Source organism: Aspergillus pseudoviridinutans (assembly GCF_018340605.1).
Source record: "Aspergillus pseudoviridinutans IFM 55266 DNA, scaffold_9, whole genome shotgun sequence".
In the NCBI taxonomy this organism is placed as follows: Eukaryota; Fungi; Ascomycota; class Eurotiomycetes; order Eurotiales; family Aspergillaceae; genus Aspergillus; species Aspergillus pseudoviridinutans.
This window is the reverse complement of record NW_025091289.1, coordinates 1741789-1768684: the sequence shown is the minus strand read 5'-3', so window position 1 is coordinate 1768684 and position 26896 is coordinate 1741789. Positions and strand designations below refer to the sequence as shown.

General features: G+C 49.9%; 8 protein-coding genes across 8 annotated transcripts; 3 read left to right on the top strand and 5 right to left on the bottom strand.

Moving 5' to 3' along the window:
* Nucleotides 1–90: 90 nt before the first annotated feature.
* Nucleotides 91–1010, bottom strand: Asppvi_011447 (uncharacterized protein; the record flags this gene model as incomplete). Its single annotated transcript, XM_043307276.1, has 3 exons — nucleotides 91–815; nucleotides 909–927; nucleotides 993–1010. 3 exons carry the CDS (start codon nucleotides 1008–1010, stop codon nucleotides 91–93), a joined length of 762 nt encoding a protein of 253 aa, XP_043163211.1.
* Nucleotides 1011–1593: 583 nt separating this feature from the next.
* Nucleotides 1594–2706, bottom strand: Asppvi_011446 (uncharacterized protein; the record flags this gene model as incomplete). The annotated part of the gene is made up of 1 exon (XM_043307275.1): nucleotides 1594–2706. The coding sequence occupies one exon, from the start codon at nucleotides 2704–2706 to the stop codon at nucleotides 1594–1596; it is 1113 nt and encodes a 370-aa protein (XP_043163210.1).
* Nucleotides 2707–4440: 1734 nt separating this feature from the next.
* Nucleotides 4441–6078, bottom strand: Asppvi_011445 (putative NRPS-like protein biosynthetic cluster; the record flags this gene model as incomplete). Its single annotated transcript, XM_043307274.1, has 1 exon — nucleotides 4441–6078. The coding sequence occupies one exon, from the start codon at nucleotides 6076–6078 to the stop codon at nucleotides 4441–4443; it is 1638 nt and encodes a 545-aa protein (XP_043163209.1).
* A 493-nt stretch (nucleotides 6079–6571) lies between these two features.
* On the top strand, nucleotides 6572–8291 carry Asppvi_011444 (cytochrome P450; the record flags this gene model as incomplete). The annotated part of the gene is made up of 4 exons (XM_043307273.1): nucleotides 6572–7356; nucleotides 7429–7492; nucleotides 7568–7722; nucleotides 7835–8291. 4 exons carry the CDS (start codon nucleotides 6572–6574, stop codon nucleotides 8289–8291), a joined length of 1461 nt encoding a protein of 486 aa, XP_043163208.1.
* A 6088-nt stretch (nucleotides 8292–14379) lies between these two features.
* Nucleotides 14380–16312, top strand: Asppvi_011443 (uncharacterized protein; the record flags this gene model as incomplete). The annotated part of the gene is made up of 5 exons (XM_043307272.1): nucleotides 14380–14487; nucleotides 14539–14633; nucleotides 14716–15312; nucleotides 15377–15715; nucleotides 15775–16312. The coding sequence occupies 5 exons, from the start codon at nucleotides 14380–14382 to the stop codon at nucleotides 16310–16312; spliced, it is 1677 nt and encodes a 558-aa protein (XP_043163207.1).
* A 199-nt stretch (nucleotides 16313–16511) lies between these two features.
* Nucleotides 16512–17999, bottom strand: Asppvi_011442 (amidohydrolase; the record flags this gene model as incomplete). The annotated part of the gene is made up of 3 exons (XM_043307271.1): nucleotides 16512–17295; nucleotides 17356–17564; nucleotides 17628–17999. The coding sequence occupies 3 exons, from the start codon at nucleotides 17997–17999 to the stop codon at nucleotides 16512–16514; spliced, it is 1365 nt and encodes a 454-aa protein (XP_043163206.1).
* A 2513-nt stretch (nucleotides 18000–20512) lies between these two features.
* Asppvi_011441 (dihydroneopterin aldolase) lies at nucleotides 20513–21254 on the top strand (the record flags this gene model as incomplete). Its single annotated transcript, XM_043307270.1, has 2 exons — nucleotides 20513–21040; nucleotides 21096–21254. 2 exons carry the CDS (start codon nucleotides 20513–20515, stop codon nucleotides 21252–21254), a joined length of 687 nt encoding a protein of 228 aa, XP_043163205.1.
* Nucleotides 21255–21362: 108 nt separating this feature from the next.
* On the bottom strand, nucleotides 21363–22424 carry Asppvi_011440 (uncharacterized protein; the record flags this gene model as incomplete). Its single annotated transcript, XM_043307269.1, has 1 exon — nucleotides 21363–22424. One exon carries the CDS (start codon nucleotides 22422–22424, stop codon nucleotides 21363–21365), a length of 1062 nt encoding a protein of 353 aa, XP_043163204.1.
* Nucleotides 22425–26896: the final 4472 nt, after the last annotated feature.

Genomic DNA, 26896 nt, shown 5'->3' with positions numbered 1-26896 from the left:
CTAATACACACTTAAACAAATGTTCACTMGAAATCTGGATAAGCAACTGGTGCGATCTACAGTGTAGTCCTCGTATTCCTTAACCTTTTGCTACATGACAGCCCGATGCATAAGCGCCTCAATCGCCCGAGCTATCTCGTTCACCGTCCTCGGGTCCCTTGGCACGACGTGGCCGCCATCGTGCATCACACAGCTGGCCGTGCCCGGGTCGCAGGCGTCCAAGAGCGCCATCGATCCCGCGAGGAAGCTGTCGCGCCTGCCACAGACATGCAGCGACGGCGTGGTCAGCCTAATTGCCCCCGACCTCGTCTCATCCTCGTCCTCCTCGTCGGATGACCCCCCTCCGCTGCCTTCCATCATGGCCTCCTCTACCTCCGCGATGCCGATGCCGTAGGCGTTGAACAGCACCACAAAACGCGCCAGCTCGGGTGACGGCGTCATGACGTCCAGCACCGGCCCCGTCGCCTGCCACCGCCGCTCGTGCCGCATCAGCCAGCCGGCAGCCAGCGTGGCGCCCTGCGAGAAGCCAAAGACGCCGTCGAAAGGCCCGTACTGGTCGGCGAGGTCGTACAGCTCCTCGATGGCGTCGCGCACCGTGGCGACGTCGGCCGTGGTCGGCGGCTTCTGCAGGGCTGGGGACTCGGAGGCGGAGCTGTTGCCTTGGTCGCCGGGCCAGGTGAACCAGCTGTGGAAGGGGCCCGCGTCGGCAAACATTGCGGACAGGCCGGGGCCTGGGGACTTGGTCTCGATGGGGCCGTCGGGGAAGATGAACTCCAAGTGCTGCTCGCGGGAGGATAGCTTTGACAGAAGGGGCGCTGGCGTCGACGTCCGGCGTTAGTAGATGTTTCTGCCTCGATATGGTAGGAGTTGTATTGATACAGCACAGTCAACGCAGACGGGAAGCTTACCTAGCTGTGCTTTCAAAATCTGATGAGCGTCAGTCCTGCTCTCTGTCACATGGAAACATTCAAGTTGTGTTGCTATAGCTGTACCTGTCCCGAACCACCCATGCCATGTAAACAGAGTATCCTACGCTGTGCCATAGCTGAAGCGCGTGTGAACTGTGAACTGCTTGCGGGATACTTTGAATGGAACAATTTTCGGTAAGAAAGGGTTTCCTTTCTTCTGCTGGGCGAAGGCGAAGGCGAGAGCTTACCCTCTGAAAAGACAATACCGGATCAGGCAAGACGGAACTTAGTAGAGTAACGTAAGCTACTGTATGGCTGGATCGGCGTTTCGTGTGCAATACATCCCTTGGGACACGGGTTCGGCGAATTTGCCCCCCTTAGCTGCATACAACACACACCATCCCTGTCAACTCGCCTGCCCAATCATCTATGAATGGTTCTATATTTGTTTAGACGCTATTGGAAACGGCATCAGCCCTCGAAATTGCATTCTTTTAGACGAAGACATGCACTGAGGAGCTCTTTGATGCAGGCATCGTCAGGCCGGAGGCGAGATGGAAAGGAAATACAAGCGATGCCTGTCCTGCAACAGTTGACATTTATGCTCTACAGTACAGAGTAGTTGCACGAGGAAACTGCACGAGGAGAATCCGTCAAACGTATGACTTATGCCAAATTGTTTGGATTAGTCTCTTCTATGTAAGGTTGTGAGCAGGTTCTCCTCCTGCGTGTTCACATCTGACAAGACACTCTCGACTATCATGGCAATGGCACTTGTCCCGCTCGGTTCCATCGCCTTGAAAAAGTCGCTGGCACTCCCTGGCGCCGTTGCATTCTCAACGTACGCCGCGTAGCTCTGCATTGTTTCCCTGAGCCGTTGTACCATCTGCGAAACAACATGAAAGTGCAGTTCTGTGCTGAGTCTTGGGGGGATGGTTAGTCGCAGCCGCCCTAACCGGAACATGGGCATTTCCCCTGTTGGAGCCTGTGGAGTCTGTGGAGTCTGTGGCCTGCCCCAGTTTGAAGCGTGGTATGGCTGGCTTGGTGAAGGCTGTTGCAGCGTCTCAACCAGCAGCTCAAAGACCTGGATAAGCCTCACGTAGCTACTCGAGACCAGGAGTGTCGTGGCAATGTGGGGCTTTGTTGATTTTCGCGGTGGAACCGGCACGCCGGCTTGTGATGAAGAGGACGGGGTGAACATGCCGCGTTCAGCCTCTCGGCTGTAGTCGCTGTCCCGAACTCCACATCGTTGCACCTTTTCAATGATGTCGACTAGGTCTTCCGTGGCCAGGGCGACCTCTTCCATGTTCTTGGTAAGGACAGCCCCGGAAGCAAAGCTGCCTATCCCTGGAGCATTCGGCGTCAGCGCTAGGCAGCTGCTCTCCTTTCCGCTTGTGAGTGATTTTATCAGGTCCGAAAGCTTGACCTGCAGGTCCAGAAGACGGTGCAAGAAGTCGTCTCCTTCAAAAGCCGACATGACTCTTTCTGCTATTAAACCTCGCGGTGGCGTCGGTCGCAAAGCACCGAACGGTACGTGATCAAATGCTGTGGAAGGTGTCGCTGTAATCTTCCCCCCCGGCTGCTCTCCCACGACTGAAAAATCGACAAAGTCGCCGGCGCCCAGCATTTCCAGGCCTTCGAGCCCTGGTGGGCACAGCGTCACTGTCTCCAAGTCCTGTGCGGCCCCCAAGCGGTAAGGGTCCTCTTCGAACAGAGGTTCCTCCGTCCTTACTTGGATGGTCGGCTCGAGGGGGGGGAGTTGAGAGGCGAAGGTGGGTTCTGCTGCAGTAATCGACATTGGATGTGAGGAATGCCATAGAAGGACTAAACCATCTCACCTTCAGTTGTGGCTTCTCTCGACTGTTTTTGTCGCTTGACGCCCAACTGCACCGCTCCCATGGCGCGGCTGCTGCGGTCTACAGTACCTGTTTTGCGGCCCAGCGGCCGCCCTACTTTCAGGGCCGGACTATATTCACAAGAGACGCGCATTCGCTGGCATCGTTGACATTCTCCCGACTGTTGCAGCCGCACACATCGTGTTTTCATAGAGTGACAGCGGTCACATGCATCTCGGGTGCTCGTACTCGGCTCCGGCATCTCGTTGTTATCCATCTTTAAGGCGATAGGGGAAATTAAGATGTCCAACCACAGGTAGAAGGGAGATTTTTGAACAGCACCGAGCGGGTGCAAGAGGCTGCTTAACGGCGTCAAATGACCCGGGGGATGCCCACTTTTCCAGTTTCCCCGTTTCCGTCTTCGTCTTCCGACATGCATACTACATTGACTAGTTAATGAGACGCAAGGCCGCCGAGGGTGAGATTCTCACTTGGCTCCCCGGAAGGAAGGGTCAGACCACGCTCGATCAGCGGGATATTTCAGAAACATCCGCCCCATCGCCCCATCGAACGCAATCTATGGACTCTCTCAATGCTCAAACGGACCCCTAGTTAGTTAACATGCTAGATAGCAGCTTAGTCAGCACTAAGCCTGCGTACTTTGGGTAGGTACGTTGGTTAGGCCTGCCATTCCAACCAAAACAAACAGAGGTGAGCATTGGCGGTTAATCAGTCTCTATGATTGGTGTTTTAATATAATATTAATACCCTCTATGAACTGCCCTGGTTCAGGGGTGTTATTTGAACCTGGTCTTTCAATCCTCTTTTGGCCCTGAATGCCACCAAACCATATCGAAAGGGACAACCTTTTTAAAAAATTTACGTAGACAAAAAGGCACAGATTGTGATAATTCTCAATTCCCAGATATGGGTGTCAAATGTAGGACCTGATGACCTCTAATAAAGTATGATGCTTCGGACTTCGGAGCGGTGCCCTGTCAAAGAGGGGAATCATGCATTCATGCTGGTATTTTGACGGCCTAGTCTAAAGTTCTTGGCCCATTATGTGAAGCCAATCAATCCTTCTACAGAGTGCATAAACCAGCCTCAGMCGCGACCTCCCGCAGGAGGCAGATTATTTTTACACCCAGAATGCCCTCCGGCCGACCATGGCCGATTGGGTAAATCTACCTTGCTCCACCTTCAGCGTGTCACCATGACTGCAGCCTTCGCCCCTAATATCTGATACAGTACCTGCTGCGCTGCATCTATTTTCCGGTCTCAACCAATCGTTCATGGCGCTCACAGGAGTTCCATGATGACACGGCGCACTCAGTGACCGGGGCCGCGGATGGTGGAGCTACGGAACTCGGACGGACAAGTAACCAACTGATGTAGATCCAGGGGGATAGATGTTTGCACCCAGTCGGAGGTGACCACATGGCGGCTTTTGTTGGCCAGAATGCCGTTTTTATGCTTCGGCTGTGGCGGGCCCGTTGTGCGCGCGGATTGCTCTTCGCGAAGAATGACGATTCAATATTGCCGCGGCGCATGTGGTGGTTTAATGAGCCTGGTGCGAAGGTGGATGGGCTCAAGGTCCCTGGAGCTACTGAGGATTCTCGATACATCAATAGTAATACGGAGTAACGCTTGACTCTTGGAAAGGAGGATCAAGTCCTCTTTGTCTCGCTTATGCGCTATCCTTCCTTAGAATACACACTTTCAATCGCATCTTCAAACCTCAAGTACACCTGCGCCCGGATCACGCTCCCTTTGGCCGTCCGAGGCACGGTCGCGCCGCGCACCAGCTTTACCATCTCCTTGTCCAATCCCACCTTGAACGTACCATTGATATCGCGCTCGATGCCATTCCAGACGCGGCCAAGAATGTCGCGATCCGACACGGCGCAGCCTGCCTTGACGAAGACCAGCACGCCGGGCTTTGGCCGGTCCTCGCCAAAGACCACGGCTTCATCGACAAGGTCACTGTTGGCCAGCTTGATTGCCTCCTCGTAGGGAAGGGCGTTGATGCACACCAGGTCGTCTCCCGGATACGTCTTGACGACGTCGTCCCGTCGACCCACGGGCTTCCACCGCTCCAGCGTTGGGTGCTTGAGGAAGAGGTCACCCGTGTGAATGGAGCCGTCCTCGCGGTTGGCCCACTGCTTGTCCTGGAGCGGGTGACTGGGCAGGATGACAAGCTCATAAAGCTGCTCGCCGTCGCTGCTGCTGGCGCCGGCACTGTCGTCGCCGTCGAGTGGCAGGAATGCCATGTGCGGCTTGTTGAACTGGCTGGGCTCAACGTATTCCCAGTCCTCGTCGCCTGGCGGCCGAGTGGCCGAGTTCATGCCGCACGCCACTTCCGACATGCCGTACTCGTTTGTGAGCCGCACTCCCCGCTTGGTCAGCTTGTCGCCGAGCTGCTTGGGGAAGACGCCTCCGATGACGGCCACCATCATGCATTGCGCGAGTATATCGATGCTTTTCTCGTCAGATACGACTGTGCTGAGGAGAAAGGGGACGAAGTAGGCAATATTCGGCCTTGCTTCCTCGAGAAGCTGTCTGTAGTTCTCCGAAGAGAGCGGCAGCGTCTCGTTGGCGTAGAAGGCCGGCCGGGTCTTCATGAACGACATCAGCACAGTGAAGATGCCGACCATATAGTAAAACGAGGAGCCGACGAACACGGACAGCCCAGCACTTGGCGGCAGCGAGTTGAGCGCCATCATCAGCTCGCGATGAGTCTTTGGGATGAGCTTGGGCAGACCCGTGGTACCGGATGAGTGCACGATGAAGGCGACTTCGCTCGCCCCTGTCGTTGCCCAGTCGCTGCTCCTGTCTGCATTGCCGGTGCTCTTTGTCGATGCCTTCTCCGCGGATACTTCCTCCACGGAAGCTAGGGGGATGGTCTGTGCCGGCAGTTGAGAGTTGCCTGGGCCAAACGACTCGCTAATCAAATATCTGCAGGCAGCCTTCTCCAGAAGCTTTGCGGTTACTTCCTCGGAGAGCGTTGGCGCGACGGCGAAGATCGTGTGGCCCATCTGTAGCACGGCGACAAAGGTGACGACCCATTCGATTGTCGAACTTGCCTGTAGCCCAATAACTTTCGGCTCGCCACCGTCTTCTCGCCGCGGGATTCCGCGGTGCTGATAGAACGTGGCCGCATCGTGTGCTAGCCGTATAATCTGGTGAGGGGTGTAATATGACAAGTCGGCCCCAACGCGCTGAAAGGCCATCACCTTGTCTTCCCTATGCGTGCATTGGGCCAAGTACTCTTGGATTGTGCTGGACTGTAGTGCCCCCTTTGAGGCCACCATCTCTGGCGTGTTGACGGTCATGTTGATTGCGGTGCGGAACGGGTTTCCACAATCTGAGGTCTATCTTCCAGGAGTATGCAGTATTAAAAGCGGAGGCCCCCCGCTGTGAATTTTCTTCATTTTGGCCGACGCCAAACGAACGGCGGGTTTCAATATTAATGCATTCCTTGGTTGTAAGGATCGGAGCAATTCCCTCAGCCCACTCCAATTCGCCGATCATCCTCGGCTGGACTTGAAAATCACCGTTCACACCAACTTCATCATTCCACTTCAAAAGTCGATAAGGCCTACTCCGTTTCGATTGAAAGCCCCCGGCTGGAGGGCGGCTCCGGGTTAGCCCCATGTAAGAAACATCCAAGGTTCGATACAGCTGCTGATATCTGTAGTTGTTGGTGTTCCATAAGCCGCACATTTCCCTTAGGTTACGGCTTGGAGGCATCGTTGGTGTTCTTACCCCTTTCTTTGCAGCTTAGTGATTCTTTTCTCGCCTACAACCCACAAGCTCCAACATTACATGGCCTTGTCTATTATCACCAATCTGAGCACCCTGAGCACGCCAGCGCTCTGCGGTTGGCTCACAGCCCTCCTTGCCATAGGGTACGTCGTGAGGGCCATTCAGACATGGTATCCTCTCAGGCACGTCCCGGGACCCCGTCTTGCCTCCTTCTCTTACCTCTGGATGCTGTGGAACGATATCCGGGGCACGAACTTCGAGAAGTACGCCAATTTCGGCAAGTATGGCTCTCTCGTCCGCAACGGCCCCAGGTCTCTGGTCACAGATGACCCGGAAGTCCTTCGGAAGATATCTGGCGCTCGGAGCCGGTACACAAGGGACGAGCACTACTACTCGGCCAGCAGGGTCGAGGCAGATAGGGAGAATATGATTACGATCCTCGACACGGCTAGACACGACGCCTGGAAGGCTAAAGTGGCCAGTGGTTACAGTGGAAAGGAGAATCCGGATCTCGAACAAGCGGTCGACGCACAAGTCATGCGACTGGTTGATCTGATTCGGCGCAAATACCTCTCTACCAGTGGCAATCTGCGTGCCGTTGACTTCGCCCTGCTCAGCCGATACTTCACGACCGACGTCGTCAGCCGTCTCGGCCACGGCAAGGCGATAGGCCACCTAGACGAAGGAGAGGATGTGTTTGGGTGGTTTGGCGATGTTAAGAAGCTCATAGTATTCCTGATAGCCACGGATATCCCGTGGATCCGGAGGGTTGTCATGTGGAAACCCTTGTTCCGCCGCTTTGGGCCGAAGCCCACCGACAGAAGAGGCATAGGAAGAGTTCTAGGGTACGAACTCCCTCTTAGTCCAGAATCATAACGGACCGTTCGACTACAAGTTGTGCTAATTCTGCCATTCAGGTACACGCGGAACATTATTGCAGAACACTTCGAGAAAGACGCAGAGCCTCATCAAGACATGTTTGTAAGGACTTTGATCTTGTCAATGCTGCTTTGAATCTTTGACGACTGTGGATCCTCCGATCTAACTCCGGTATAGGGCGCGTTCATACGCCGAGGCCTTACAAAGGAACAACTGGAAGGAGAGGCTGTGCTGCAGCTTGTGGGAGGCTCAGATACAACAGCTACCACTATCCGCGCGGTTATCTTGCATCTTGCTACCTCACCCTCTGCTTACAACCAGCTCAAGGCCGAGTAAGTACTCTAACGTCAATTCTAGCCCCAGTAGAGGGATTCGATGATTCTATAGTCCCAGGTTCCTGGAATTTTTCAAATCACAAAATCTGACTGCACTCCTATTGCGCAGGATAAAGGAAGCCATTTCACAGGGCCGAGCTTCATCTCCAATCACCCTTCAGGAAGCCCTGAAGCTGCCCTACCTACAGGCCGTAATCTGGGAGGGCTTCCGCATGAGGACTCCCGTGACCTGGGGGCATTACAAAGTCGTCCCTCCGGAGGGCGACACCATCAACGGGCTGTTCATCCCCGGAGGCACGGCCATCGGGCACAACTCATTGGCGCTCGCACGGCGCAAGGACATCTGGGGCGACGACGCAGCCGTCTTCCGGCCGGAGCGCTGGCTCGAATGCAGCGCTGAGAAGAAAATGGAGATGGACCGCGCGGTTGAGATAGTCTTTGGCGGGGGTCGGTGGATGTGTGCTGGTAAGCCGATCGCCGTCATGGAGTTGAATAAAGTCTTCTTCGAGGTGAGACTCCCCAGTCACGGCCTCTTGCTGGTATGCCATGCCCACCAGCCCAGCTGACGCAGAATGTCATGGTACAGTTKCTTCGGGTATTTGACTTTGCGCTGGTGAACCCCGTAATGCCGGTGAAGGAGACGGCTCTTGCGGGCTTCGTCCATACGGACATGTGGATGAGGTTTACAGAGGCGAAAGCATAGACAAAGAAGCGTACAGTAGACGTTTGACAACTAACTTGAAGTAACGGAGGCCAGATGACAGCATGATGCCTCATTTACCTGTCAAGTAGCCTATAGACTTTGACCCTTGGGGCCGATTGGCTATATTCCTGGCCTTGTGAGATCCAGACTATTTGATGTTAGTAAACCTTGCTGTGCAGCCTGTGCCTGTGTGGCTTAATTTTCACCACAGCATGTCATGCACACTTGACAATCATAACTTGACCCTAAGTCTTCCGGTCTGGAATGGAGACTAAATCAAAGAAAGTCTAACGTCACCCCAGACTATGAACTTGCTAACAATAATCTGTTGGTTGGCGCTCCTCGCCATCACATTGAGATACGCCGTCTGGTACATGTTGATACTCCAAAAAGCACTGCGCCTCAAAGGTTTGATGCGTCTGCCAAGTGTCTGGATCATGGTACCGCACCATCTTGTGAATCTCCTTAGTTTTAATATTGCTCGACAAACTACCTCACTTCCACGCTTCCAGAGATTCGATAAGCACTTACGGAATGCTTCGAGCTCTTGGCTCGGTTTGCTCCACGGGCTCCTGACTAAGATTTTGCTTTCCCGCCCACAGGAATGTCTCTCCCATCGTCTCTACCAGTGGAAGTTGTCAAACAGTATGCGCCTGCTGCGGCATTCCGTCAGTACGAAAAGTGGCTGCCGTGCAGCGTCGAGTATTTGTGCGGCGGGACCACATCATTAAATTTCCCCAAGTGGTCGCAGTCAGTTGCTATACCTCACCAGCACTGCATTACTCCAAAAGCGACCGTTTTCAAGGCGACTATGTCCTTGTGTACAAGAGTTATAACAGCAATAATATTTACGTAACTAGTACCAGAGATCCCGGGGATGATGGAGAGGACAACTGGGATGTATTCCACTTGGACGACCAAGCAGCAATCCAAGCTGACTTGGACTGTTGTGTGTTCAATAATCAGCTCTGGATTGTTTACACCGGCAGTTCCTCGGGCCAGTTGTATGTGACGTGGAGCTCGGACCTTAAAAATTGGGACTTTCAGGAGATTCCTCACCAACACGCATGCGGTGTCTCATTGACCGCCATGGTCGACAGGATTGTTATGGCGTACAGCTCTTATAGCAGCAGTCACATGATATGGGCCTACTCAACTAATGGAAAGGATTAGAATGGGGGCCAGATTGGAGGAGAGGTCACCAACACCACGCCAGCTCTCGTCGCTCAAGGCGACACTGTTATATGTCTGTTTGGGTCTTCTGACAGAGATGGTCACCTACGCCAGACCACATATACGGTACTTGGTGCTGGACATCTAGTACAGAGATACCAAATCAGAGGGCCTCGCAGGTTGCTATTGCTGTGGACGATTCTGAAAAGCTGTTAATAGCATACAGTGAGATGCACAGCTCTCAGTTCTGGGCGTCCGAAAGTTCAGACGGTGTCACCTGGACCAACCCACAAGAGATCCCAAATAACGGATCTATTCCATCTCTMACATTCTATCAGGGCCGTTTCTGGTTATCCTGGTGCGGCACAGATTCCAATAAGTCATTCTGCAATTGTTACTTCGCCCCGGATTTATCCTATAATTTTATGCCCATTGCAAACCCAACACAAGCGGCACTCGAGACCAATTCATCTGTCGACTTCTACCTCGATATCGGTAATTCTGTCTGGGGTGGACAACCTTTGAAAAGCGCGCCCATGTACTTCGCCATTCAAGGAAATCAGGGACAAGGTACAATTACCATTCACTATATCTTCCTACATGCATACCAACCGGGCCAAACATTCCGCCTAATCAGCTCAAGCCAATTCGATTGTCTCCTTTGGGATCTGGGATATCACCAGAGCGATGTGGAGCATTTCGCGGTCACACTGAAACCAGGTAGCGAGCCAAATTCACTCACCATCCAAAGTTTCATCTTCGAAGCAGATGGAAATCAAGTGTCCTACACACCGGACCAAGTGTCTTTTGCCGATGGACCGAACGGTACTCATGCTTGTAAGTATACTTTCCCGCGATGTATTCCGCCATGCTGCACTGCCTCCCCCATCTAAACTATTTCAGGCAGCTGACAAAGGGCGAAAAAGTGGCCTCCATTGCCCTTGCTGGCCACGGAATCTGGAATCGCAAGGCATTTTCTGATAGCTTTGTCGTCCAGTACGAGCAAGATATCCCAGTTATCGGTGTTCAACTCCAAATCGGCCCCTTCTTCGATCAAGATACCGCAAAGGACCAAATATGGCGCCCCTAGGAGATGTCTGACAGAAATTGGAAACAGCTGGGACTCGACACAAACCTGAAACCGATCAGCGATCAATTTTGGTCGACGTTTCAGGGAAGGCTTGGAATCTCAAAGACCACCTCCTTATTAGGAGGGAGCTACTTGAATGGTGGCGACCTCAATTTCGGTAACTGGACCTTGGTGAACGGGATCTTTTTTGGTGCGGTTGTTCTCAATAAAATTCCTGCCAACCTTCTACAGGCAGACGGACCAGTTGGGCCGGGCTCGAGGGACTGGGCCCGTAATGCGATTCCGGTGACAACGGCTAAGATGTAGGAGGGCAAAGCCTGCAGCGAGCTTCGCAGGCACACAAGGATGAAGGTCTCTGAATATTGCAAACCACCACACACTCATGTAGTCCCTTCGTCTTCAGCTTCAGATTTCGAACAAATACCTAATGACTTGCATAACATTGTCCTGTTCTTTGCGTCTTTGTCGGATCATATTTGCACACTGATTGCAATTTATGGTCGACGCTGGCAATTGGCCCAATTGGTCATATCCCTCAGCTCCACTTTCGTCTGCATGCGAGTTACATGTACAATCACACGCAGCGTCTCTAATTTGCTCACTGTATACTTGACTTTCCATAGTTTACCCAGAATGCCACAGTTAAATAACCTCACAATTCCTTAGTAGGCTTCTTTAGTGCATACGGTAATCAATGGTATCAACAAGCTTCGCCTGTAAATCTGGACTACTGTTTGAGTCTGATATGTTTCTCAGAACGACCCTGCCTCGCTCTTTGAATGTTGTCGGTATACTAATGGTTATACATGATGGGATGACAAACCTCATCCTGGACCAACTTGTCTCAAGTTCATTGTCCGCCACTAAACATTCCCATGTAATGTGATGCAAATAGATCTGTGAATATTCTCACACAATTTTGTGCCTTTGACTACGAATTCCAACACCATATGTATTTACAAATTGAGACGCTAATTCCCTAATCATAGCCATATAATTGCAAAGCTATAGTACCCAACTGCATTGACTGTGCATGAAATAGTTCTGCGAGAAGTGTAAGGTTGTAATTTCTGGGAAGTTCCCATCCTCTGGTTCAATGGTAAGTCTATAAATGTTAACTCCATAGAGTTCTAGTAAAGGTGTGATCAATAGAATACCTCCTTAATCCACTCAGATATCTGCTCCTTTATAACAAGGAGTTGATCTACTTCCGCCACAGCATTATCTAGCTCATGACTAGACACTATTTTCCTACTCTAAATATTTCCTCTTATATAATTCATTCTCATTTTAAATAGCAGTGCTAAGACAAGCAGAGTCACCCTTACCATTATTCAAAAAGAAAGCACTTTCACTGCCACCATAAGACCCTTTAATAATAGTCTTAACCAGAGTATAGAATTCCATATTAAGTCTATATAAATTTAGCTTAGAGAGGATCACATAGTTCCACGGTCAACAAGCTCTTTATTTATAGTATTTAATAGTTAATATACTTCTTCCCAGACTTTAGGCAAGACACACCTAAGAGTAATAGCCTAATAGGAGTACTAAACTTCCTTTAGGATACTTATAAGGAAGCTAAAATAAAAAGACAGTGTTTAGCATTACAATATTTCTAATCACATATTTAAACCTTTAATAGTGATGCCAAGTAATTCAAATATTATACCCAGTTAGTGATATTCATTATGACTAACTATGTAACTAAACATTCTCACAATATCAGTATTAGCTTCCAGCCTTCCATAAACTAACTAACAGATTAACTACCAAATATCAAGGGAGAGGATTCTCTAGCTGTTAGATATTGCCTCCAATATAAAATTATTTTAGTTATGTATGCCACGGGCTAAAAGCCGGTCAATCTATAACCTAGGTTTTGACGGTAAGAAATCGCTAGGGAGTCCTAAGTTCTAACTAGGGCCACAGCGGCTGATATAAAAGATAGGTGTAAATAGGAGACAAGGTTATATAACAGAGTTGGTTAGTATATTGATTAGTACAGGGTTACATAATTAAGCTGGTGTCTACTTTAGATAGGACTTTATTAGTGCCTAAGGCTGCATGTAAGTGCCTGGTAAGCTTAAGTATTTAGTAGGCCCTGCTTACTATACTACCCCCCCTTCAGAGTAAGGCTAATGCCTCTCCTATATATTAAGTTCTGCTGTATCAGCAAGGTTAATAGCTAGCTCCTATATAGGGTATTTATAGCCTACCTATTTAACTAAGTACTAGAGTGGCATAACCAACCCGCAAAAATCGAACCCAAACCTTACCGAACTCGCAGCGGTGCGGGGTCGGGGGCAAGCCTAGGGAATTGCTTTAGGTTTGGTTAGGCTACCCTGGACCTGATCTAGGTTAGGTGAAAACCGCGGTTTTTGGTTTTTATAGTTTTTTGAGTTAGGTTTAACCAACCCACACTGTTTTGCCTAGAAATCATTGAATTCTAAATATCCTTAATTAATATTAGTATTGCTAGATAGCCTGAATCAAGGGCTATCTAGTGATATAAATATCATTTAAAAATACCTAGTGGTTGCTGAGATATAAGGGAATAATCATCTCTGTCATAGGTTGGTATAAAAGTAGTACACAGAGATATTTATAAGGGCACCAGGGTCTGAGAACTACTATACCTTTTAAATAATTTTTAACTACCACCCATCCAACCCTATAGATATCAAATCGATATTTTAGATCTAGATTAGTATGATGATAATTACTATATATTTTATATAAAAATTATAATATAATTTTATATAAGCATGCTTGATATGGGGCCTCAGAGGGGGACTTAAAGGGGGGAATGGTAAGGGTTAAAATGGTTAAAATTTGCGGTTTAACCAACCCGAAACCAAACCGAATCTAACCATAGTTAGTTAGTATAGCCTATCTAGGCCTAGTAGCGGGTTTTTGCGGCGAAAACCGCACCAAACCGTATTGGGTTCGATTTGGATTCGATTTCTAAAATTTCAACTCGAAATCGCAGCGGTTCGGTTCCAACTAAGGTTGGACTCGCCCGAACTCGCACCAAATGCAACTCTAGTCACATGACCACCCACACTAGGTCCCTTACAGGCCGGCTTCTGTTTTTTTTGCCGACAATGATCGTATGAGATGAATATAATTGGCATCAACAATGATTGGCAATGCTACAAGAAGCTTGCTTTGAGCCGAGATTGTTTGGATTTTGCGCCAAGCTCATCCTGTGCAGGAGACTTTGTTGCTACGGGGGCGGAGTGGATCAGCATCCAGCACCATACTACATCCAGAAGGGCAGGTATCGGGCTCAAAGCTAATCTGGGACCTAATTCAAAGCTCTGCCTATTGCGTACGAGGATGACAGCACGGAAGGATAAGCATGAGCGGGGTCTACCACCTAACACGGGCTGGGTTAGGCGGATTCACGCCCTGGCATTCCTGTTCGCGGAAACGGGGTTGGCAACAAACACCAGTCTCTGCAACCCTGCATGCCTCGGAATACCACTCAATAATCCTACAACCCGCGAAAATCAACTGGCTATACCTATACATGGACATCCTTCCCCAGAGCGACAGGAATGGGTGCTCCGACAATACCCTGATGCACTGCTGGCATTCATATCTTCCTGGATAAAATAGCTCAGTTTCAAGCACTAGCAATTGTCGTGGGATTACAATCACCACTCCAGCTATGACGACTATCATGTCCAGCCCTGAAATCACCCCGTCAGGAAGACACAATATGTACCCGCCGCCTCGGTCGTTTCCGCTCGGAAAGGCGAACATCTCTCAGCCCTCTGAGGAGCTCCATGTCCGTAAATCGCTCCCCGTCCCGCAAACCCATCCAGTAACGCTCGTCTAGGCTGTTAGCACTTCACTACCGACTTGGGACATGGTGTTGGCCATGGCCCGCAAAGAGAGTTGGATATTAGAGACGGTCGAATGGGGCTATCCACGGTAAGGCAACCCGATATATCGAGCACTGGCCAGGTGGGAGTAGCTAACGGGTGCGAAGATTCAATATAAACACTCATGTCAGGGACCTCTCGAATGCCGTCCTAAGCCGACTCCGGGTGACTGATGCACAGATACGATGTATGGTATTCAGTTCTGGAAGAGCGGCTCAACAATGTGCTACGGTCCTCAAGGCCTCCTGGATGGAGCGCTCGATGGTCGAGGTAGTTGACTTCGTCATGTCTCCTGCCTCTGACGTGGAACATGGAACGGCCTATTGGGCGCAGTTCTCGGTGATATTATTCCCGGATGCGCTGTGGAGCGAGGCCATGAACTTCTGGCGTGATACTGGTACTGGGATTTCCACACGACATGCTCTTTTCTGTCTCGAGGAATTATGCTACCTGGAGTCCAAGTCCCCCAACCCGGCATACCAAACTGCCCCTCCATGCCAAAGGGGGAGCCAGCCCAGCTCCCCACTCCACATGTCGGTGCGCTCGGCTCTCGCTAGCATCCCCGTAGTAAAATCATTTATCGCGCAGCTAGCTACCTCTGAGCAGCCCGGGCAACCTCCGGTACAGTCGGGGGATGTTTTCCTGTACCCAAATGGGACAAACGCGATATATGTACTATCGCAGATGTTGGCCTCGTACAAGGCAGAATCCACAGTTGTGGCATACGGGTATGGCCACCCAACCCCCCTCCCTGTTCCGAATAATGACATGGCCTTATATCCGGCCCTCTAGGTGGCTATATCCCGAAACAGTCAAGGCACTCCACCGATGTGCTTGGAAAGAATGCGTCTCATATAAATACGGAACGGAAGCGGAGTTGGATCAACTGGAGAGCATGCTTGCCTCCGGTCGACGGGTTGATGCACTGTTTTGCGAGCTGCCGAGCAATATCAAACTGTCCTCACCCAACGTTTTCCGGATACAAGCCCTTGCGGAACGGTATGGTTTTATCATCGTGTGCGACGACACAGTTGCCGGTTATGTGAATATCGATGTTCTTCCTTACGTGGACGTTAGCGTTTCAAGTCTGACAAAGACTTTCAGCGGGGCTTCGAACGTCACTGGAGGATGGTATGTTTTAAAAGAAGCCCTTCGTTTCCGTGGCACTGGACAGCACTGACGATTCGTAGCCTTGTGGTCAACCCCAGCTCTCGCCATTACAGTAGAATTCATGGAGATTTATACGCGGAGTATGAGAGTACCTACTTCCCGATGGACGCGGACGTTCTCCGGAACAACAGCAAGGACCTGGTCTGGCGGATGAAGCGATGCAGTGACAACGCACTTTCTCTAGTGAATCTACTCCAGAGTCACCCATCGATCGCTCAGGTCAACTATCCTTCCACATCGCCCACTGGGTCGTTATATAAGCGCCTGATGCGCAAAGGCGGTAGCGACGGCAATGTCTTGAGTATCGTTTTTCGGGACCCACGCAATGCAGAGCACTTTTATAATACCCTGCAAGTATGTAAGGGTACAAGCTTTGGAACAAATTTTACCTTGGCTCTTCCATATGTTCAGTTGGCAAACTACCTGACCCGTGACAAGGTCGGGAAATACGGTGTGCCACAGCATATTATTCGGCTGAGCGTTGGACTTGAGGACAAGAAACAGCTTCTCCAGGCTGTGGCTACTGCCCTTGGAGAAGTCGAAAGGCTTGAACCTTGAATATCTAAATCCTAATTATGCCATGATTCTTCGCCCGCCAAGCACGCTCCGTCTACGTACAAATCAAGGATCGTCATTGTTGTCAAGCAGTGAACCGTACTGTTCCGTCAATCCATGGATTAGGCCCCGATCATACAATCATATACAGCTTAAACGCCAAAGTCCTTTATAAAATTGAAACCAGCAGCCATGGCCATGGCTACCGGGGCTGGTGTACTGGCCATATTGACCGTATTTGGTCTGTTAGACCAGCTCTCTGTATGATGTTGTAGCTCTTCTGCTTCGCTGCCTCGATAATCGCCTCTTCATCCATAGTCAGTACTTTCCCACGGTCGACGATCAGCTGCCCGTCCACTACCACCAGTGTCACATCGCGTCCTGTCGCAGAATATACCACATTACTGACTGGGTTATTGCAAGGCTGTAGGTGCGGCTTCCGCATATCGATAGCGATAAAATCAGCCTTTTTCTCGACTTCCAGGCTTCCTATCTGGTCCGCAAGGCCCAGGGCCCTTGCCCCATTGATTGTCCCCATCTCCAGGATGGTTTCTGCGCGAAAAAGTCTCGGGTTATTGGATATACTCCTCTGGATGATTGCGGCCAGCTTCAGCTCCTGCAACAAGTCGCAGGTATTCTGGCAGGGGGCCCCGTCTGCGCCAATAGCGACATTCACGCCTGCTGCCACTAGCTCTGGCACCCGGGCGATTCCCGACGCAAGTTTGGCATTCGAGGTTGGGCAATGCGCAATGTGAGCTCCCGAAGCGGCCAGCTTGGGGATGTCATCGCTTTTATCCAAATGGACCATGTGAACCAGCACCGTCGACGGGGTCAGCAGTCCTACTGACTCGGCCCAGGAGACGGGCGTATGGCCAAGCGAGACGAAGGAGTTGTATTGGAGTTTGGTTTCTGCGCAATGGATTGTAATTGGAATACCATGAGAATGGGCGGCTGCTGTCATCTCTTTAAATCGACCATCGGCGGCACTGACAACGGTTCTGGTTATACATGTGCTTGCTTCTGTGCAGATAAATTGCGCCACTTACAGTCCTGGGGTGAGGGCCCCGAACCAGATCCGAATCCGGTCATTTGCTGCGCCATTCCAGTTCTTCCATGAATGTACTACGTTGGCTATGGAACGTTCGGCGGCATTTTCAGCTGAGGTCGGTAGGGGGGCCATCTGGCCTAAGCATCCCCGGATACCGCTGTCCTGGACCACCAGACAGAGCTGGTTAAAGTCATGATGCTCCAAGAACTGGGCACAGAAAATGTCAGCGGTATCCCAAAGGTGCTACTAGGAACACACGCACGCACACACCATACTCTCCAGAAAACACGTCGTGCCAGATTTGAGCATCTCTACCACACTTAATTGCACCCCGACCGAAGCCTCTTCAGCCGTCATGCTGCGCTGTAGGGGACGGATTACATCCGCTAGCCATGATTCTAGTGCCTCGTTGTCTGCTGTGCCCCGTAATAGTGACTGGATCGTATGCGTGTGTGTTGATATGAGCCCTGGGACGACGATGTGTCCACTAAGGTCATACTCTCTTTCGAGGGGATATCGTCTCCGAAGTATGCTGGTCGCGTCAAGGTCCGCAATGATATTGCCACGTACATAGATCGCACCGTCTTCAATGATGCGCCGCGCGGGGTCAACAGTGATAATGGTTGCGTGAGTGTAGAGCATGGTAGGCCTGGAAATCCTAGCGCTCTTGGGCTTCAGACTCTAGAACACAGGATACAGAAGGGGGGAGAAAACCAGCCCTGAGAGTTTTAACTAACGCCTTTGGCCGTATACCTGCTCTTCCTACGTTGCCTGGCCGATCCCTCAAAAGCATCCCTGGTTGTAGGACCCTCTCCGCGAGGCTTTTGTAGGGAATTTAGTGGGTCGGATTCCGGAGGCGGCGAATGCAACCTCTTCATCCTGCCAAGGATTTTGGTGGCTACAGCTGTCAGAATGTCTACTGAAACCGTCAGCTAAGACCATCATGACCCATGGTATGGCATCTGTCGCTCCAGACAGATAGGAAGCTAACCAACGCCGGCCAGGGAATTGGAATCCAGTCAACCAAGTCATGACAGTGGAAAGCTTGCTCATATTACAGGGCCCAACATGAGTACCGGCTAACGCTGCGCATTTTGTTGCCTCGAAAAAGATACTGCGACATTTGTCGTATTAATCAGTTAGTTAATATCGCTGGCATGCCAGCTTTTCCCATCATACTTCCTCTCCTCTTCCTGGTCACTTTTCTTAGCCGCGTAAGGCATCCCTGCGTCATCGTTGCGTCTACCGTATGGCTACTGTAACCAGCCACTTACAGAACAGCCAACAGATCATAATCCAGTGATGGGACGCTCCTCTATCGTCGCTCCCCGGGCCTGTAATGTCCAAATATATAGACATTATCCTAACGTACCCTTGGCCTATTGGCAACAAAGCAAAATACTGCATTTGCTACTTTAAAAATACTGATATATATATATTTCAAGAGGCTGGGGATACTAGATTTGTTCCTCGGCGCTGGGAACGACCTACCAAGGAGATGGAAGATGCATTCATGCCATTTGATGGCGGTGCTCGCACCTGTCGGGATCATGTGGCTAAGGCTGAGCTTCGACTGGCAACGGCGCTCTTCTTCCGCAAGTTCCCCAAGGTAGTCATCTCTGTGGAAGAGGGAATGGGCGTAGATGATATGGACCAGATCGCCTATTTCTTGATATCACCGCGGAGGGCAAGCAGCGCCTGGGGGAGGCTTGGTAGCCGCCTAGATCTCCCGTGCTTGTAGAGAACCATAAAAAGTTCGGAGGGTTTCCATCGCTTCACCATTGAATATGCATGCTGCTGGATGCAACCACTGTCTACGAGCCAGCCTGTCTAGTGGCAATGGTTCAGAATAGCATATTTCGAAGCTGCGAAGGAGCTATCATCTTGCCTATTCCATGGTCCCAATTTTCCGCTCTGTGGATGTAGCAGTTTCCTGCCGATCCTCCAGCCTCATTAAGAGGGGTCGCATTTCCTGTCAACCAGCAGGAAAATTAGAGGCTTTGCCCCGTATCCCTCGGTAGAAGACGCAACCGGAAGGCCTGTAGAGTACCAAGGACCCACTCTGCAGCCAAGCTCCTTCCCCCCGTTATAGGTCGTGTTCATGGTTCACATATGCCCCTCCACAGGGAAGAAACTGGGGGCATACCATGTAGAGCATTTAGAGATCGAGAGTCCACCGACCCTGAGGGATCAACGATAAGATTAGATTCTGGGAAAGTCATCGCTGCCTTTGTCGAACCTTTTGCGAGGTAGGGACAGTTGGGAGATGGCATTGTACTTTCGGGCTCACTTATAGTCAGTCACCGAACCTATGGGTTCTGACAGAAAGCACGCCATACTTTACCAGGTCCAACAGAACCACTTGAGAGGCAACGTTTTCGGAAGTTGCTCAGGCCTTTCCCAAGTAGACTATAATGAGATCGTTGTTGTTCATGACATTGAAGTCTTCAGCATGTGTGAACATCATCTAATTCTGTTTATGGGCAAAGTTGGAAGATTTTTGCGTATGATATCGCTGCAATAGGGCTGACCGACCGATCTCGCAGGTCCATATTGGGTATATCCCCAATGATCAGGTGCTGGGATGTCCAAGTTGGCTCGCATTGCAGACGTCTATGCGAGATAACTGCAGACCTAAGAGCATCTGATACCGCAGATTGCTCAGGCTGTTAATCAAATCCTAAAGCCACAAGGGGTGGCAGATGCTATTAAATCTGCCCATATGTGCATGGTGATGAGAGGGATCCAGAAAACCAGCTCGGTAACTACGGCAGGCTCTCGGACGGGGCATTTTCCGGAAGGATAAGGACACTGAAGAGCAGTTTCAGTTTCTCCTCAAGCTACGGCAATAAGGCTACATAGAGCCTTATTCGTTCATCCAGGTAATAATGGAATATTGTATCGAATGATTCGCACTATGCACCCAGATCAGGGAACTCGTGTGACACGGCCTATATTACTTGGGGCGTTTTAATCCGTAACTTTTGGGTTTATTTTAAGGCATATCATTATTTTTTTCGTCATTCCATCTGCTGGAACACAACTGCATTAGAGGGTTGATCTGTATGATTCTGATGAGTGGTGTACAGTAGCACGAAAGCCACGGGGAATTGGCAGAAGCCATTGCTCTATCATCGCATCGGCAGCAGATGATGATGTATCCCAGTCACCCTAGACTATGGGAAAATCTATCGCCGCGAACTTGTTGGCCACTGGCCCTTGTGCACGCTGGCTATCCGATTCCCAGCCTACCATGGTCCAAGACGGTTCCATCTGTCCATCCTGGACGGGATATCGCCTTCCTGGCTGGGAGAAATACTGACTTAGCACTAGGGTACCCAAAAGAAGCTGCCAGGGAGATACACGGCAAAAAAAGGGGCGCTATCCGGCAAGAATTCGGACAATGTGAGGTGGACCTGCATCTTCCGAAGGCTCTGCTCCAAGCTGAACAAGGTGTACGGTACCGCTGCCATGCCTTGTTGGGGCGAGGCCCAGAAGGAACTGAGTCTGCCGTCGTGACTGGAGAGGAGTTTCAGATTCGGAATATTCGCTGCCACTGCATCATTGGCATCAACCCTCATGAAAGACTTGAGAAGCAGGTGGTTGTGGTATCGTTGCAGTTTAAAGACCCTGGAGCGCATTTTCTAGACATGTATCAGGAGATGACGAGAGTCGTGGCCGAGGTATGAGCGATCTATCGCCCAGGAGAACACAAACTAATCAATAAGGCGCTCCTAGGAAGTCGATAAAACCATGTCTCAGTCGGTAGAGGCTTTAGACACGCCTGTTGCTCCCATGGTGACAGTGCGGGCCGAGAAGCTCAATGCTTTAGCATTCGCAGATGGAACTGGCGTGGAGATGCGTCGCACTCGAAGTTTCTTTACAGATGAAATCTAAAATAGCTTTACATAGACATAACATGCAGTATCGGGGGTAGGAAATTTCTTACAATAACCCGGACATTGAGTGGTAAAAATGCTCTGCTTTCTATTCAAATTATATCCCTTAACCCTGCACGTCCCGCATCACAACCGCCAATTTGCCCCGAACTGGTACATTCTCTTTCCTCTCCATGTCCGGAAAGCCAGTAAGATTTACTCCCTTTTTGAAAATCAGACAATGCGACGATCCCCCATAGTGGAACATCCCCAGCTGGTCCCCTTTTCTCACGTATTCCCCTTCTTTGACTGAGATCTCGCATGTGGATACCTCCACCATGCCTATGGCAAGGAATGCCAGTAGGCCAATATCCGGGTTGTCCGCCTCGATTATTATCACGGCCCGCGTCGCCATGGCGGCCAGATATGTTTGATAGCTGATCGTAACTCCCACAGTGTGATCGGGAGGATTCATATCGATGGGGGCCGGGCTGGAGTAATACGTGCCGTTCAGTAGATACGTCTTAGAGATCCTTCCGGAAACAGGAGCATGCCACCGGTGATAACTGAACGAGTCTAGATAGCCCTGGTAGACAGTAGCCCCTACAAACAGATCGCCAACATTGTTCCCCAGCATATCGGAAAGTGAGTAGTTCTGTCCTTTGATCCAGAATGCATCGCGGGCTTTGACATTCCGCGCCACAGTAAAGGGCCGGGACTCGCATGCATTGGCAATAATGGTGTCATCCTCCGGGGAAGCGACGGGCCGGATATTTCCTTTGAATTCGCGGGTGAAGAATGCGTCCCAAGACTGGAAGCCATAGCAGGTGGCATTGGGGTCGCATACGTACATCTCGTCGAATCTATAGGATGTGCCACCAATATTTGCCGTGGCCGTTAACTGGGCCAGCGCAGGAGGGCTGAACCAACCAGTCGACGAAGTATTAAGGACCGCAGTTGATTCCGCCGATGATAAAAACTCCCCCCATGCATCGAGGATCTTTTTGATCATCGAGTTCACCTCGGGATCAATGAAAGCGGCGTAGCCACTCACGGTCGGAATGACATATTGAAGAATCCCCAGAATGGGAGCACCGGCATGATCCTCGGCCCACGGAGGCGCGTGTGTAATAATGTGGTTCATAACGCGGAGCATCGTATAGCAGTCTTGGATTTCATGACCGGGCATTCTGCTATGCGCTTGCTGGAGCATTGATTGGAGGAGCATATAGATGCGTTGGTTGGCTTCGATAAGATGCTGGAATTCCTGTAATACCGGGTGGAGATCGTGACGGTCCTGGTCTACCTCCTTGACCAGTTTTGAGAGCCAGGTGGTGCTGGCTGGGCAGACTTGATCTGGAGCAGCGGGTGTGTGCCTACCCAGTCTGTTCCAGGGTTAATATCAGAATACTTACATAACTGTTAACCCTACGCCCGGACCAAATAAACATACCTCTAAAGTGAACTGTCATTAGCTGCTTTGAACTGGCGGCATGATCATATGTGAATATGCCGTACTTACCCGGCTCAAGAAAGCAAAGCTGGCCGAAATCATCTGTATTCTGTTATCATCGCTGCAAAGTAGACATATGAGTCTTTCTCATTCATCTCCGTACTGTACCAAGAGCTACATCTGAACCCTGTGGGCAAGATTTGAGCGTCTCTTAGACTTCTCTAAGGCTTGTCCTCACAATGGCCGGTTTAATGAGAAACAGAGAGAGAGAGAAAAAAAAAAAAAAAAACCGAGAAGTCGGCTAGGCAGGGGGATTTTGGTAAATCCACCAGCGAGGGGGTAAACATAGGCCCTAGTTCTGGCCTCCCACTGTGTCCAGGAATGCTAGAATGCTTCAATTACTCTGACTGGCATCCCAACAGTTGTGCTGGATGCTAGTCAATGAATAATACTATTCTTTCATTTCCATTTTTAAATGGTGAGATAGATGCATGGGAATTATTTAGAATTAAATTTAATACATTAGTCACATATGGACAATTTCTTGAGATGACTTTGGTCCGGGACGGCGACTCCTACATCATGTAGGGGGAGGGATACATTCCTTGCGCTGCCAATTGCTTCTCACGTCTCACCCTTTGGATGAACCACAACCTGCAAGGATCCCATAGCAAACACAGACAGGGGACAACCCAGATCCAAGGCACTCATCCGCATAGTTCGCCTTATCTTGTTGCGAATCTGGTCGGCTAGTTTACAACAACAATGGATGCCCTATAACCCAACTGCTCTACTCCGTCCGGGAAATATCTGCTGTGTATATAGGCATCCGCAATCAGGGCCCGAAATTGGTAACCATTACCGCTTCGGGAAAGGTGGCCATGAACTTGTCAACCCTACGCTGGGGACCTTAAAAACATGAATTTTTAGCCTTCTAAAGAAATTTAATATTTGAATCTGCATTAATCGAAGCCCACGTGATGCAAAACACAATGTGTATTCTATGGCATGAGTTGGCAGACGGGGCAGCCTACAAAGCTACACATCTCAGCTGGCTCTTCAACCAGCGTTCCCCAGCCCGGTTTCCACAGGGAATAGTGAATCCCACCAATGAGAATGATATTATCGCAGCAATTAAACTTGCATTATAATGTAATTGCTGTATTGCTGTTTAAGCAGGGGACTATTCTTTTCGTGTCTGGGGTATACAGGATCACTCTATCCTGCTAGACTTAGGTAACTTTAAGGTCTTAGAAGTCGATGAAGCAGCTTGTATTGTAGAGGTATCTATAAGCATTATAAGTGAAGAGCTTAATGATGTGCTGATTGAGAAGCATAGGCTTATGTTTCCCAGGGGTTATTGCCGAGATGTCGGCCTTGGAGGGTTTCTACTGCAGGGTGAAAAGGGTTGGAATTATTGGGTATGTTGCATTTCTATGATATTAATCAGTTCTCTAATCCTTTCCCACTCTCAGAATTGGGACTGGGCATGCGAAAGCGTGGAAGCGATCAAGGCCGTCACCATGCAAGGACAAACCGTTTTTTGCAACACACAACAGAATGCCGATCTATACTGGGCAGCTCGAGGCGCAGGGCTAGGTATGTTATCCTCATCTCGTGCGCTTTCTGTACTGGCAATTGTTCTTAGGCTAAAGGAGATGATTTACGCATTCCCTGCAGTTATAATGGAATTCCACCTGTGATTAATTCCTTACCCGAAAAACGGATTCCAGTCATCAGGCTATATCTATCCATGTAGTTGGTACACGTGAAGCATTTTCCTGGGAACTTGAAATTACCCCGACGGTTGATATAGATACTGAAATCACAATTGTGACCAGGTCTATAGAAGGTCAAGAAGACGTTTTGTGTGTGTCTCTATTTCGTCTGCATCAAGACTACGCCTGAAGAAGCCGAGGCGGCTCTGCACTATATTCACACGTGGCAAGGACGGCCGTCCGGCGTGCTGACTGAGTGGTATTGTTGAGAAGACAGCCTATATAACAAACAGGCCAAGGTAAATCTGAAGGGTCCATGGTACCACACCAATAAAACCTATATCTATAATGATGCTGACGTGGGCACAGTGTTAGATGTGTTCCTGGGTCTGCCTCGGGGCAAATTGTTCGCATTCTGGTTGGCTATAAACCCATGGAGTAGGCGCCAGCTGCCTGATATGGCCTTGAGTATGTGGTCAGGTCCCTACTTTATAATTTATGCGGTATCTAAGGATATGAGGGATGATGTGTAATACTAGTCCTGGGTGCATAAGGTTATGAAAAGCATTGGAAATTATTTAGTTAGCACATATCTTAGAGATTCAGATCTCTAGAAGGAGAATTAGCGTTACTCGGATAGCAACCATGCCAGATACTTGGAGATATGTGATAAGTGGGATCCTAAAGGTGTTATGTGTCGGTATCAGCCCAGTCGCGATGAACTCTAGACCAGCAACTCGTTGAGATTGTCTTAGTTGATGCGGAATTCGAAACTTCCAACAGACGGTCTTTTAACTTTCAATATTTATAATTTAATAATAGGTCGTCAGCAAGCCTCCTCACTAACGTATCTTCCAAAAATAGAATAGGATCAAGAATGTTGCAGTATTTCTTAAGTGCCCGAGAGGCGACAGGCTATATATCTATTTAAATTTGTGTATAGGGCTACAAATTTCATCCATATAGTATATTTGCTACACTATAGCGGCTTCGCTGTAATCTATTGGGAACAGTCTGCTGTCTTATTCGCCCACACCTCCCACTATTTGCACACTGCCACGGGAAGTTTCTCCAAATCAAATGCATAAGAAATGAGCCCTTTCCCGTATGCTGCCGACGATCTTATATCACATTCTCTTCCTCATTATTTCTCAGATGCATGGATGATTTCCCCTCTAAGAAACAAAGTGACAGCAGCGACGCAACAACGCAGACACACGCTATAGTGCCCGGTGAGTATGTCCCATAGACAATCGGGAGATGGTACAGAGCAATATGAACTTACCACAAACGGAATTCATCAGGTGATACCCAAAGTGGTCCGCCAGAATTCCAGACAAGTATGGCCCAACTAGTAACCCCGTCATGAAACTGATATTGGAAAGTGAGTAGCAACGTGCATAGCCTCCATGGGGGCCAAAAATGCCAGGAGTTTTTGCCTCGAGGTCATCAACGGTGCCTGTTTCCCTCCAGGCGTAATTAGCCGTGTCATCCTGGGAACGAGAAATAGAGTCTCTCACAAGTAAGCTCAACCAAACCAACACAGGCAAGGAGAGGCTGAACACATCCAATGGCAACAATCACCATAGCATATGTAAGCTTAGCGGTATCTTCGGAGACAGCCCACGGAAATTGCCTTTGATCCGCGGCTCCAAGAAGCCAAAGCAAAGGGGCCAACAGTAGAAACCCAACCCCGGTGGGCAGTCGTGTTCCCAATTTGTCTCGAACCAATCCGCTAATGGGACCGAGCAGGATATTCGGTGCTTGTTGTGCAGTAAGTATTAGGCCAGCTGGCAAACTTCCCCACCCGAATGTCCTCTTCACATGGGTTGGAATCGTAGTACTATAGCTGGCAAGAAGAGACGAGTGTGTGATGTAACATCCGAGGCTGACAATCACTCTGCGCTGGCTCAAAACAATCCTGTAGAAGGATGGAATTGAGACGCTCTCTCTGTTCACGTTATCGCATCTATACCATGTAGAACTGTATGACTGAGTGGGTGTGCGAGAGAGAAGGCTGGTGGTGGTGTCATTTACTCCTTCTTGTTCCGTCCGGAGCTGCTGTGTCGGATCTCCGGGAGCACAACATCCCTCGGCTTCCTTCTTTGGCTTCTCAATCATCACGAACCTCATTATAATATTTGACATAATAATGAGTAATAAAACTCCCCAGGTTGCCGAGTACCCGGCCAAGTCAAACAGGACTCCAGCTAGTGCTGGGCCAGAGAGAGAGCCAGCGCTCACAAAGCTGCTCACTAAGCCTACTGTCTTCCCTATATTCTTGGCATCAATTGATTCTCTAAGTGTAGTGAATCCCATAATCCATGTTGCCGTGGCACCGGTAGCTTGCAGAACTCGGCCTATATAAATATACGGCACTGGATCTAGAGTTAGCGGTAAATTTGTCTTTATATTGTGCTCACCATTCTTATGTACATTTAGTAGCTGCAGCGAGCGTTGCTGTACCCGCAAACGCGATGGTCTGTCCCA